Source organism: Heteronotia binoei, chromosome 2 (genome assembly GCF_032191835.1).
Source record: "Heteronotia binoei isolate CCM8104 ecotype False Entrance Well chromosome 2, APGP_CSIRO_Hbin_v1, whole genome shotgun sequence".
NCBI classification, from domain to species: Eukaryota; Metazoa; Chordata; class Lepidosauria; order Squamata; family Gekkonidae; genus Heteronotia; species Heteronotia binoei.
This window is the reverse complement of record NC_083224.1, coordinates 176,815,858-176,830,157: the sequence shown is the minus strand read 5'-3', so window position 1 is coordinate 176,830,157 and position 14,300 is coordinate 176,815,858. Positions and strand designations below refer to the sequence as shown.

The 14,300-nt window shown below is 45.7% G+C and overlaps 1 protein-coding gene across 1 annotated transcript in view; it reads left to right on the top strand.

The window, feature by feature from the left end:
• Positions 1-7,527, top strand: part of DIRAS1 (DIRAS family GTPase 1) — a 30,552-nt gene extending 23,025 nt beyond the window's left edge. Inside the window, exon 2 of the mRNA XM_060232514.1 lies at positions 5,713-7,527. Coding sequence (XP_060088497.1) covers positions 5,740-6,336 — 597 coding nt within the window. The 5' untranslated portion in view covers positions 5,713-5,739 and the 3' untranslated portion in view covers positions 6,337-7,527. The remainder of the gene's footprint in view (positions 1-5,712) is intronic.
• The last annotated feature ends 6,773 nt before the right edge of the window (positions 7,528-14,300 follow it).

Here is a 14,300-nt window from a genome sequence, read left to right as displayed (position 1 = left end):
GGCTAGATTTTGGAATAGATTTTCAGCATCCTGAATGAGTATGTGTCTGTGTATATACGCATTAGGAAAGAGGGACGAGAGTTGCCTGTACATGTAGCCGTGGGTTATTAAAGTTTCTCAGGAACACATATCCTCTTGCCCTCCCCTCAATATGTAGACCAGAAATTCCACTGTGCCAGATAGTATATGAAGGTTGGACTGCAGCCTCTTGTGAATACATGAAGCTGCCTTATACTGAATTGGCAGGGCTTTTTTTTAGTAGGAACCCACAGGAATGCAGTTCTGGCTGGCTTGGCATCAGAGGGTGTGGCCTAATATGCAAATGAGTCCCTGCTGGGCTTTTTCTACCAAAAAAAGCCCTGGCCCTTGTTCCATTATGGTTAGTATTGTCTACTCATACTGGCAGTGGCTCTCTAGGGCAGCGGTCTCCAATTTTTCCACCGTCTGGGGAGGGGGGCATGGTTTTGCGATGATACAATAGTGCACTTTATTTCTGTTAGTTTGGTGTAGTTGTTAAGTGTGCAGACTCTTATCTGGGAGAACCAGGTTTGATTCCCCACTCCCCCACTTGCAGCTGCTGGAATGGCCTTGGGTCTTGCAGAGTTGTCCTTGAAAGGGCAGCTGCTGTGAGAGCTCTCTCAGTCCCACCCACCTCACAGGGTGTCTGTTGTGGGGGAAGGAAGATAAAGATGATTGTGAGCCGCTGTGAGACTCTGAAATTCGGAGTGGAGGGCAGGATGTAAATCCAATGTTGTTTTTTTCTTGTTGTTATTCTTCTTATTATTATTACACTGTAATATATAATGAAATAATTATACAACTCACGGCCCATTTGCTAACAGGCCACGGACCGGGACCAGTCCACAGCCCAGGGGTTGGGGACCCCTGCTCTAGGGTCTCGCATAAAGATTTTTCCCGTCATCTGCTACGTGATCTTTTTAGATGGAGATTTCGGGGGTCGAACCCTGGGACCTTCTGCATCCAATGTAACGAGTTAAAGGGAGTTGAGAGCAGATTGAGCTGATGTTCAGTGAAGTTCCAGGTTAGCTCTGGTGGAGATTAGACTGAGTGAGTGAGACGGCAGTCCAGGCCTCCTGAGACAGAGCTGGTGCTTTATTAGAGCCCTTGTCTGCGAGAATTCCTGTTTGTTGGAAGGGGCTAACAGTGGCCTTTTCAGAAGAAGACTTTCAAGCCTGTGGCACAGTGTGTCACAAGGCAGAGTGAAATTTTAAGACTGTGCTGAGGAGATCCATCAGTGCCAGAGGGCAGACTCCTGGTTATAACGAAGATCACAAAACACAACTGTGAGAGGGACAAAAACTTCTTGTGAAGATCCCAGAAGACAGACAGAGATCCTAGCATTGAAAAGGGGACTTGGCACAAGTGTATGAGGTGTCAGTGTGAAGGGCCCTCAAGGGTGTCAGTCCAGGATATAGCTCTTCAGTCAGGGGGATACCTAGTTTGCTAGGGGAAAGGGTCTGTGGTGGGAAGTTCTGTCACAAGTTCAGTCAGTCCTCTCAGGTGTTAGGGATTTCTGTTTGAAATTCTATTTCTTTATCTCAAACAGTGCAATGGATCACTGGATCAAATCATTGAAAGGCATTTAACATGACAACAAAACCATATTTATTACTACAGGGAAAGGGTACTGGGAGGTGAAAATAACAAACACTATAGAACTACATCCTCACACTAGAAGATCATGTGCTTAATGGAGGCCACTTCCTCCTCCTTGACCTCCCTGCCTGAACAAAGGAAGTCCCCACAGAAGGTCAGGGAGGGATGGTGGCTCAGTGGTAGAGCATCTGCTTGGTAAGTAGAAAGTCCCAGGTTCAATCCCCGGCATCTCCAACTAAAAAGGGTCCAGGCAAACAGGCGCGAAAAACCTCAGCTTGAGACCCTGGAGAGCTGCTGCCAGTCTGAGTAGACAAGACTGACTTTGATGGACAGAGGGGGGTCTGATTCAGTAGAAGGCAGCTTCATATGTTCAGCCTGTGTTAGAAATTAGCATGATAGAACAAGTCCAGAGGTGGGTAACAAAGATGGTGAGGGGTCTGGAGACCAAGTCCTATGAGGAAAGGTTGAAGGAGCTGGGCATGTTTAGCCTGGAGAGGAGACAGTTGAGAGGTGATATGATCACCATCTTCAAGTACTTGAAGGGCTGTCATATAGAGGATGGTGTGGAATTATTTTCTGTGGCCCCGGAAGGTAGGACCAGAACCAATGGGTTGAAATTAAATCAAAAGAGTTTCCGACTCAACATCAGTAAGAACTTCCTGACCTTTAGAGCGATTCCTCAGTGGAACAGACTTCCTCGGGAGGTGGTGGGCTCTCCTTCCTTGAAGGTTTTTAAACAGAGGCTAGATGGCCATCTGACAGCAATGAAGATCTTGTGAATTTAGGGGGGAGGTGTTTGTGAGTTTCCTGCATTGTGCAGGGGGTTGGACTAGATGACCCTAGAGGTCCCTTCCAATTCTATGATTCTGTAATCAACAGCATCCGACCTTTCACTTAAGTCCATAATATAATGAGCTCCATTTCTTTCATCCAGTTTAAAACTAATTCCAGAAATCTCCTGAATAATTTCACCATCATCTCCTTTATCAAGATATACAACATAATTAATTATAAGCACTTAGTTTGAAAGTAAATTGTCAATTGATTCAGGTGCATAAGCTACATTTTTCAGTCTTACTGGTATTAAATCTCCATCAGTGGTAAGCAATTTCATTTTGACCTCACCCACACCACAAACTTGTAAGGGTTTCTGGTTGGCACCTATCATTTCAGGTCTCTGACTTTCATCCAGCTCTGAAAACATGCCCTTATATCAACAGATATGCATAGAAGATCCACTATCAATCAAAAATCTTCCTCTTTCACCAATAAAATTCACATTATTGACATGCATAGTACTTTCTCTGTTCTTTTCTTTGTTCCTTCCTGGGCCATGTGGCTTGGAAAATTTCTGCTTTAAAAATTTCTGGCTGCTATTATTTCTATGGCCATGAGATGGCACCCGTGTTTCCTCATTTGAAACATGTGCTTTAAAAATTGCTATTCCTTTGTTCAGTCCTTGTCCCCAGATCTGGAAGCTGCTTCCTCCTCGATAGCATTTAACAGGCCTTCCAGACTCAGATCTTTTTGCAGTCTCAAAATCATCTTAATTAGCTTGTAAATACGGGGTAGAGCTTTCAATATAGCTGAGATTAAGTCTCATTCTGCAATAGCCTCACTAAGCTCCTGTAGTTTGGATTGCATGCATATAAGTTCCTTCAGACGTTTAGTCACATTCTCCCCTTCTTGCACTTGAAAACCAAATATTTTGCTCTTTAAATCATGAATAGTGCTTATGGGAGTTTGGGGAGTTTTGTTATAATTATCTTTAAGTCATTCAAGCATTTGTTTTGCAGTTTTAAGATGTGCAATTCAGGAATTTCATATGCCTCAAGAGATTCTAAAATGAGAGGTTTTGCAAAACTATCTATCCTTTTAAATTTTGATTTTTCTTGCTCATTCTCAGGGATTTTCAGACAAAACTCTTTCAGCTCCATAAATCTCAAGTCTTTGCGTTAGAAGCGAGAGCCAGAATGAGAAATTATTCTTAGTTAACTTCAGGGTACTAAATCCTATCACTGATAGGTTTCTCACGATACCAAAACCAAGATTTGCAGTGGCTGTTCTTGAAGACGTGGCTCCTCTCTCTGGGCTTGACATTTTTCACAGCAATCAGGCAGGACAGGGTTAAAGATTCTTCCTTCCTCACTGGAGAGAAAAGGCGGCTGAATGTGCGCATGTGGTTGCAGCAAGACTCTTCCAAGGTCTCCGACGTAATCCACAGAAAAAGGGTTAAAGAGCTCCAAAAATTCTCTTTCTAGCACATCTGAGGCTTTTAGACAAAAGTAGTAGCGTTTCCAGATCGAGACAATCTGAATTCAAAGCTCATTTAAGTCAGAACGCTCTCAGTAATAGCAAGAGAAAAAAGAGACGTCGTTTTAAAATTGAGGCTTGTCTGCACAGCATAGCAGCTTTTTGCCTATTGCTTTCTAAATTCTCTCAAAGGAGATCCAGATTTTAAAAAAATCATTTAGAGTTCAAAAAACAGTCCATGCTATAAGCTACCAGCTTGATGGCAAAAACCAAGAACCATCCTCTGCTACCAGTTTTGTTAGCGATTTCTGTTTGAAATTCTATTTTTTTTATCTCAAACAGTGCGATTGATCACTGGATCAAATAATCATTGAGAGGCATTTAACATGAAAGCAAAACCATATTTTATTACTACAGGGAAAGGGTACTGGGAGGTGAAACTAACGAACACTATAGAACTACATCCTCATACTAGAAGATCATGTGCTTAATGGAGGCTACTTCCTCCTTCTTCTTGACCTCTCTGCCTGAACAAAGGAAGTCACCTGACTAACTGACCAAACAGACAAAACAGGTTTTCCCGCTTCTAGACCTTGATTAACAGTAGTCAGTATCTTCTTCCCAGGTCATGCAGACAACAGGGAATCAGGCACAGTGTTAACCCTATAATGACTGGAACTTTAGAACATTGCAAAGGACATACAAAACAGATACATATTTCCAACATCAGGGAGTGAGATTAGTGTGTGGAGATATTTGAAAAGCCAAATCCATCTAAAAAGTCTTTCTGTAGTTCAGAGTGTTATCCAGTGTGAGGCAAATGCTATTTGTTTTACATTTTATATTATAATTCCAGCCTGCCAACATAAGGAGTGTTCTTGTATATTTCTAATTTGATTTTCAGCCTGCCAGCTGTTTTTAACTTTACAAGCCTCTGATATTATTTACTCCCTTCCCAGCTTTTCTATAAATAATAAAACTTATTATTTGTTTTGAACTTTAAACTGCTACCTGTGCCATCTTTTATTTCTGACAAGGTTAATTTTAGTTCTCCTGAGGTACTGGGGAAAGGTGTGACAGGATTCAAGGTGGTCTCCTTTGTCCACTGACCCTGGCTGCCTCACAAAGCCATTGCAGATTAACCACCCCCAGGAGAACTTTGAGCTCATAGTCTTGGACTTGGTACCAGGTCATTGGTTGATTCTTTGGGCTGAAAGGGTGGGGGTGGGGATACCCTTTCTATGCAAGACGACCTGCATTCCAGGTTTAAGCACTGTTTCAAAGTAAGGCAGTTTTGAGTTCAGAAGTAAGCACACAAGCAGATCCAGTTTTATAATCCACCTTGTTGGGAGAAAGGCAAGGTGAAAATTGGTTTGTTTTGTTTAGATGAGTAAAATGCCCTGATCTGGATGGCCCAGACTAGCCCTATCTCAAAAGCTAAGCAAGATCAGCCCTGGTTTGTACTTTGATGGGAGACCACCAAGGAAGTCCAGGATTGCTATGCAGAGCAGGCAGTCGCAAACTGCCTCTGAAAAGCTTTTGCCTTGAAAACCCTACAGAGCTGCCATAAAGTGGCTGCATTTTGATGACCCTTTCCACCACCAGTTCTGTTGCAACACAGGGGTATAGTCAGGAATTTTTTCAGGAGGGGGATCTGGGGCACCGGGGGGTGTTAACTAATTTCACCTCAAGTGCTGGCAGATCGCTGCTGGGGTGGGGGCACTGCAAAATTGAAAGGAGGTGGATTCCCATGTGTCCCCTGGCTATGGGCCTGTGCCGAGTCAATGTCGCCCCCTCCTCCTCCTCAGCCTTCTTACCTTCTCATTTTCTCCTTCTTCCCAGGTACGATAGCAGCCACCCTCGTTCAAGATGCCGGAACAAAGCAATGATTACCGTGTGGTGGTCTTCGGGGCCGGTGGTGTGGGGAAGAGCTCCCTGGTCTTGCGCTTCGTCAAAGGCACTTTCCGTGACACGTACATACCAACTATCGAGGACACCTACAGGCAGGTCATCAGCTGCGACAAGAGCGTCTGTACCTTGCAGATTACCGACACCACAGGGAGCCACCAGTTCCCAGCCATGCAGCGCCTCTCCATCTCCAAAGGCCACGCCTTCATCTTGGTCTTCTCTATCACCAGCAAGCAGTCCCTGGAGGAGCTGAAGCCCATCTACCAGCAGATCGTGCAGATCAAAGGCAGCGTGGAGAGCATCCCCATCATGCTGGTGGGCAACAAGTGCGACGAGACACAGCGCGAGGTGGAGACCAAAGAGGGTGAGGCCATGGCCAAGGAGTGGAAGTGCGCCTTCATGGAGACATCAGCCAAGATGAACTACAATGTCAAAGAGCTCTTCCAGGAGCTGCTCAACCTGGAGAAAAGGAGGAACATGAGCCTCAACATCGATGGCAAGAGGTCCAACAAGCAGAAGAGGACAGACAAAATCAAGGGGAAGTGCAGTCTCATGTGAAACCGCCCCAACTCTCCATTGTCCTCCTCCTCCTCTTCATTGTTGGTGTCCACACTCCAAACTCTCGTTCACATTCCTCCTCTTCTTCGCCTTTTACTCTCCCTCATTGCATCTTAGCGCTGTGACGGCATTAGGGACGCTGAAACACCTCAAGCTCACTTGCCGACGATTTCTCCTCTTTGCTCCCTCCATCCAGTACGGAGCAACGCAATATTGCATGGGAGAGGCACTCCTTCTTGCAGCTGGAGATGAAACTATCTCTCTTTCTTGCCCCCCCCCCCCTCTCCCCGACCCTCCTTTGCTTATTACTCCTGAACTGCCCCAAGTGGAGGAGGATAAACTTTGGAGGAAGTCTTCTCCCACCTGAGACAATGCTGTTCTTGGAAGGTGGCCTGCAATTGGAGCAGAGGAGGATTCCACTTTTGGAAAAACACATCTACATGGTGGTGAGGATTCCGTATAGCAGGAACAGATCAACACTGCGCAGTGGAGAAGCATGGATTGGCGCAAAGAGATGCTCTTGCTGTATTGCGTGGGGGGATGGGGAGGGACACTTCCCAAACTCCAAATCGTGCAGGGGGGCTCTTTCTGCTCCCTTCTCCCCTGATCTTTTTGCCTGTGAGCTGCACAAAACCGGAAATGCACAATTCCCAGACAAGTTGGCTTTCCCCCTCTCACCCGTCCCCACTTCACTCTTTCTCCCCTTTATTTTTTTAATCAAGAAGGATGATTGACAGGCAACATTCGGAAGTTCCTTTGGTCATCGCAACCCTGCTGGTTAGATGTGGGTGTCTCAGGGTGTCTGCACAAGCTGGGAAAGACGCCTGAGCAATTAGTCAGTGAACCTTTCAAATGTTTCAAGCATTAGAGCTGTTGCCATCGTTGAGCTTAAAGATGGATCTGAGTAAGGACTCCCAAGCGGTGCAGGGAGCTCTTGCACCTGACAAGGGGGACGGCGCAGGGCTGAAGAGTTTCAGCGGCTCAGACGTTGCTGAGAGAGGACTCTGTGTTCACCTCTGAAAGACAAATAATTTGTGCCCGTTGCACAGCAAGACACAGCAGACAGGAGCAAAGAAGTATAAAGGGACAGACTTAAGGAGCCTGGCCAAAGCAGGCCTTCTGATGTTACCTTCTCCCGTCCCTCTTTCTTCCCCTCCCTCTTGCCAATATGCCAAACTTTGAACATTTCAACTTAAGACTTCTTATTTTGCTTTTTCTAAAAAAAAAAAAAAATAGTGTCTTATTTTTAAAGCAACTAAAATACAAACCAACACATTTCTAGGGAGGAGGTGAGTATTCAGCTGATGTAGAAGGAAGGGGGGTGGAATTGGGGGAAGGCAAAATGAAACCAGCCAGCCCAGGGAGAACAAAAGCAGCGACTACATGATTATTTATTTGAAATTATATCCCGCTCTAGTCAAAGGGCTCAAGCAGGGTTATATACCTAAAAGTTGAGAGAGAGAGAGAGCAAAGTTCAGAAGCAAATCATGTAGCGGGAATTGGACCCCTACTGTGGCTTCACACTTTTGCATGTCAGCTTGCAGAACAAACAGCACACAGTCCACAGCAAACGTCAAGAATAAAATACCTTTAAATCACATTCCTTAAAGAAGCTCAGGGCAGCATAATTTGGGATTATCCCTCACCGCAAGCCGGCAAGGTTAGCAGACAGTGTGACTTTTCCCCCAAGTAAATGTCATGACTGAACATGGTTTTTGAAACCCAGGTAGGCCCTGGTCTGGGACTGGATAGCCTCCTGGTCGTAGGTAGAGTCATATTTAATCCCGCCCCCAAAAAATCATTTGTGTACATGAAACAGAACTTTATTTGCACACGGAAGTCCCCAAGGTAATTAGGACAGCCTCCCCCCCAAATTTAGTAATAAAATGTTGCCTGATGGGACGGTTATGATCTCTTCCCACCACATCTTCCTCCCTTCCTAGCTGCACTCCTTGGGGGTCAGAGAACCTCTGAGTGGCAGGCAGACGCTCAAGAGTGAAAGGATGTCATTTGATGCAGCTCCTGGCATCAAATTTCACCTGGCACAGAATTTGGAATCTCAGCTCTTGTGGTTTTAACTGTCTGACCCCCATGACTGCAGTTATAAGTTGGGTTTTTAAAAAAACGTGCTGGCCAAAGGTTGGGTCCTGCAGATTTCTTCTGCAAGGAGTGATGCTTTTTTCTGAAAATAAGGAACCTTTCCACAAGAGCATCTTGCATCAAGGGAATGCTTCTTGCATCCCAAGCCAGAGTGGACAGAAAGGCTCCAGAAGTGGCGATGGGGGTGGGGTACTTCTCTGCCTTGGTGTTTGTCTTTTTCTATCCTGTGTTTATCCGCACCATCCTTTTCTCTGGCCTGCTGTTTGCCATACCACTTTTGGGGTTTTTTGCCTAAACCATTTGAAGTTCTGAGCCCCAATCAAAGAGTAGCATTATAGAAAGCCACTGGCATTTGAGATTGCTCTGGAAAAATTTTTAAGGGGGGGGGGGCGGGACAAAACGCAAACCTGATTTGGTTTTGGCTCACTTGGTTAAGCTAGTTGATAATCTCTCCAAAAATTGCAGAGAGGAAAAAAAACTGGCTGTTTTGCTCCTATATATATAAATATACAGGATTTTGGGTCAGGAAATGCGGAAGCAGAGCAGTGATGGTTTGAACCAAGGGCTGAGCTGTGGTTGGCTGTGGCCAAACATCTCAACTGAGCTTTGCTTGCTGTTGCCTGATTCGTAACATTGGACTTCTCTTCTGAAGAAAGGATAGGGGTATTCATTTTTAAAAATAAATTTCTAGCACTGTGGATGTCCCACCAGCCCCAGGGCCTGGGTGACGAGAAAACCCATTTCAAGATGCCCCAGTATTTTCCCTCACCAGCCAAAGCACAACACCTCAAACTCCTCATAGATCAAGATGACTTTAGCACATTTGCAGCTGGGGAGGGGGGGGGCATGGGTACCAGATTTCACATTGGTGGATTTGGAAGCTAGAGTACGATGCTGGGCCGGGCCAAGGTGACGCTTGAATTTGGATGCAGGCATGTTGTGGGAAGGGTGAAATGGGCAGAATGGTGCATTTGGCTCTTCTGAGATCGATTCTCATACCTGACAAAATTTCTAGGATCTCCAGATGGAAGAGGGAGCGGGGAGAACTGCTCGCCGCTACTGAACTCAACAGCGGCAACAGGACTTATTATTTTATTTATTTATTATTTATTACTTTGCATTTATATCCCGCCCTCTCCGCAAGCGGACTCAGGGCGACTTCCCCTGGAAGCTTTGCCAAGATAACCTGGAGTGCTTCGACTGTCCTCTGTCTCTCTCTGGTAACCCTTCCTGCATTCCAGCAGCACTTTGGATGTGCCCTGTCCATACCTGGTTCTACCCCTCAGGATTTTAGCTTTCCTGAGGATGGATAGGTAGATAAATTTAAAAATGCTTAATGCGTATGTAGATGAACAAAGTAAGAGTGAAATATGTATGTAGATGGTTTTTGGACTGGGAACATCCAAGAGGTTCGTTGTGAATCCAAAAGTCAGGGAGGGAACCTCTATCTGTGTTGAATTCAGAAGCATCTTTAATGAATCCAGAATCAGGAAGGGGACCTCTGTCTGTTGAATTCAGAAATAGCTTTAGTAGCATGGGGGAAGCAAAGCACTCTTCCCAGATGCCAAAAATAAAATGGCCGCCAAATAAGTAAAAACAGTCTTGAAGCGAAAGATTCTGAAAGGTCCAGAATCAGCTGCCTCTTGTGGCTTTGAGTGTGAACTTGGGGGAGGCCCTAATTCACATCAATGGGAACGGAGTGGATTTTTCTCCCTCCTGATTCCAATCTTATTGCCCTTACCAGAGCTGCCTTTTGCCCATTTCTGGGGGGCGTCGAGGCAACATTTCAACTACCCTTATCCCTCATATGGCCTTGGAAGCTTCCCTTTGAAGACAGAGTGGGGAGGCTAAAGTGAATTTGGAGCCAGGGCAGAGTTTCTGGGCAGTGCCTGCCTCCCTGCTCACCTCTCCCTCCCTCACTCAGAGAGGAAGACCAAAATGTGTAGGGGGTTGGACTAGATGACCCTGGTGGTCCCTTCCGATTCTATGATGCAAAAATGAGCCCGGACAAAAAAAAAAATCTGCCTACAGGGCATCATCCATACCAGTTGTTTCTTTTGATAAAGCACCTGTGTTGGCCCTTGGCACCGAAGTTGGAATACCTTGGCACAGAGAGCGCATGGCCCTGTCCCTGCTATTCCCTAGTCTTATTGTGTGTGTATGTATATAATATAGATATAGATATATATAAAAATGTGTGTGTGTGTGTGTTTGTATGTATGGGGAGAGGGGGTGCCTCCCCAAGATCTGCACAAGGGCTGCCATGCCCCATTAAGTTCTACAGTTCTTTGTGCAGGACCAGCACAATGGAGTAAAGGATAGCTGCAAGGGTTCTGTCTCCTGTCCCCTTATGGGACATGTATTTGTATCTCTTTTTTTCCTTTAAAGCAGCAGTCACTTGCTGGTTGGTTTATATATTTGCTCTTGGAGGAGCGGGTGTGCGGCCCAGGTTTGGGGCCTTAACGAAACCCCCCCACTCGCATGACCTTGCTCAACACAAAGAATTTCACGCTTTCCTTCGATGCAGGTGTACCTTGAGGTTTGGGTTACTTGCTTAAGTAGCGCAGAGGCTCAAAAGCGTTGAAAAGAAGCTGCGACTTTTTCCTTTTTAAAAACAGACTGTGGTTTACACATGCAGTATAATCCAACCAGTCTGAGGATACAAAAGGTCTCTTCATCTTCCCAGCTAAGATAAACACGTCTTGAATAATGTATGGTGCTTCAAAAACTCCTTTAAAAAAAAAAACGAAAGGCAACGTTTGCATTGTAAATAAAACTGTCGTTATTAGACTTCCTCTTGATGCCAGCATGACGATATTAGCTACTGTGCATAACTGGCTTTTTAAAGAGAAAAGAGATGAGAAAATAATAATATAACAATGTAATAATAAAATGAAAACAAACCAATGGTACAATGTAGCCTTTATTCTAGAAATAGTCTTCCTTGAATGAATGAATAAAAAAAATGAATTTATCCCATGTCCACCCATGATTGCCTTGGTTCTTGGGTTCAGCGTGGAGTAAGGAGGAATCCTTCGGATCATCTGTTCCTTGTCCTGAGAAAGAACACTGCAGGTGACAGCTGTCTCCGCTATAAGCCTGCCTGGCTCTTTCCAAAGGAAGAGAGACAACCTGTCCTGCAGCTTGGCGGTCCTCACAGGTAATATGGGCTTCCCTGGAAGTCCCCCATCATCACTGTGGCTGCCTCCTAAGCAATTAGGAAAATACAAAAATATTGTGCAAAAACAAACACTCTTGACTGGTGTATAAAAAATTCTATTATCATGAAATGAACAGCCTACAACAGTGGGCATGCATTCATACAGTATAAATAGACAACAAACAAAAGTCTCAAAACAATATTCCAAGGAGGACCCCACACAGTCTCTGTTTTCCAAACTGAGTACTAAGACTCAATAATAAAGTTCCACAGGAGTCCCTCTGTTGCTTGGTGACTTCTGAAGGAAAAATTCTAGCCTTCATGCAAACCCCGGCTTTGATTGCGTTCCGCTGCTCCTGCAGCTTCCTCGTAAGTCAACTGAAACCTCCAGGCAAGTTCTCAAACGCCCATTTTGGTATCTTAATTTGCGGCTTGCACCCTTCAGGGTGTCCCCCAGAGTGGACCGGTCCTTTAACTGATTGTGAAGGTTTCCAGTAGGCAGAGCTTTTTTTTTTAGCAGGAACTAAGTTCCGACTAGCCTGGTGTCAGGGGTGTGTGGCCTATTATGCAAATGAGTTCCTGCTGGGCTTTGCCTACAAAAAGCCTTGTGTGAAACTATGGTGATGTCAGGGGTGTGTCCTAACATGCAGATATGTTCCTGCTGGGCTTTTTCTACAAGAAAAGCCTTGCCAGTAGGACACTGCTGTTGGTCACCAGGAGCACACAGAGCCAACTGGCCCTGGTGACGTTGGCAGTTCTGGGGGCCTGCTCAGCTGAGACCCATATCCAGGCTTGTCCTACTCCAGGGGTGTTTTGACATCCCTATCAGCCCTGCTCCATCGTCTTTGCACCGGCCCATGGGGCCTTTCAGTATCATTTCTGCCCTTTGTAAGCCTAGAGCACTGCACTGCTGGGGAAGTCCTGCAGCCAGTGAGCAAAATTACAGGAGGACTGGTCAAGTCCTCAGAATACAATGGGGAGGGGCAGTGGTTCAGTGGTAGAGCATCTGTTTGGCATGCAGAAGTTCCTGGTTCAGTCCTCAGCATCTCCACTTAAGAGGATCTGGCAGTAGATGATGTGAAAGGCCTCTGCTTGAGAGGCTGGAAAGCTGCTGCCAGTCTGAGTAGACAATACTGACTTAGATGGACCAAGAGTCTGATTCGGTATATAAGCCAGCTTTGTGTGTTCATGTGCTGCTTCTGTTCATGAAGCTGAAGGTGGTGTTATGGCTGGGGCTTCCCAAGAAGTCTGACATTGGGCAATTACTCAATTTGGATCTGTTTAAGTAAGGTTTCTGCAACCAGTGCCTTCAGATGGATGCCCCTGGAGGACAAGGAAGTCCTTGCGTAAGTCCTGTGGCACTGTTGCAGAAAACAGTTGTAATTAAAGCAAGGCTACAGAAGAATTTAAATAAGGGGAGGGATAAGTAGTGGCAATTTTTAGGAACAATCACTCCTTTCCTCGTGTGATGGTTCAATCCTAAGCAAAGTTACACCCTTCTAAGCCTATCTCAGTGGACTCCACAGTGTGACTCTGCTAAGGTTTGCACTGAATATTAAACCCTTTCCAAGTGGCATTTCTCAAAAAATGGGATTTTAATCTGTGCGTGCCCGTCATTGTGAGCAGAGGTTTTTGCCTGTCTTCTGGCTGAAGATCCCTCATTCGGTGAGGGTTCTGTGAAAGCCACAGTTGCGATTGGCTGCACTTATCACCCATGGGAATTTCTGCATATAAAATGCACACTCTGTTGAAGTATGGACCCTCCTCAGCAGTATTTCCTGTGAGGGCATCAGACTGCAGCTGAGGTGAGAAGTGCAGCAAATAATGACCATGCTACGGCTTTCGCACTGAGAGTTGTTGAGAGTGCACCTCTGTCCTTCACGATGAAATGGTCCGTTGGGGTGTAGGATGCATAGGGAAGTGACTTTTACACAATCAGACCTCTGGGGCAGTATTGCTTACTCTGACCAGCAGCAGCTTTCCTGGGCCCAAGGAGAGGCAGGTCTTCCCCAGCACTGGAGATCTTGTAACCAGTGTCTACATCCAGGACTTCCTGCACGCCAGCCAAAGCTACACTACCTGCTTAGCTGCTGCACACTAATTGCCCACTATTAAGTGTTGTTTTGCTGTGCCTGTGAGAAGATGCAGAGTGCGAGAATGACCCACAAAAGGGGGACGACGTCAGTGTTGCTTGCACCTTCTTAATGTACTATGTAGGTTTTGATCACTTGTGTTTAAAGTAGATTTAATGTTCTACTGGCCTTCCTGCTTGCCTTGTTGAGCTGAGGGGAATGCACCAATTTATAAAGGCTTGTGTGAGCATGAAGTGTGTGTGCGCGTGTGTGCATCTGCAATGCATTAACTGAATTCAAGGCTATGCTTGGTGTGTGCACACACTCTCCTCTTCTTCTGCCACTTCTTTCACCACTACACCCCAAATAAGAAATGGCAAGTCCCCCTTAGGCTTTCGGTTGGCAAATCTCAAAATGCGTCATTCGGAAGGTTGCTGTGGAAACCATCTGCTCCCTTGACGTTTGGGAGCCAGCTGCTTTGGGGATGGAGGAGATGGAGATGGAAAGGGGGGGAGGAAATGGCAAAGGGGAGGGGGCAGGGGCATAGAGCTCTGTTGGGGTGCCCCCACAGAAGTGGTGAGTGCTTGGAAAAGGTGTGTCTTTTGCCTCCAAGCTTCCTGCAAAGTAGAGCT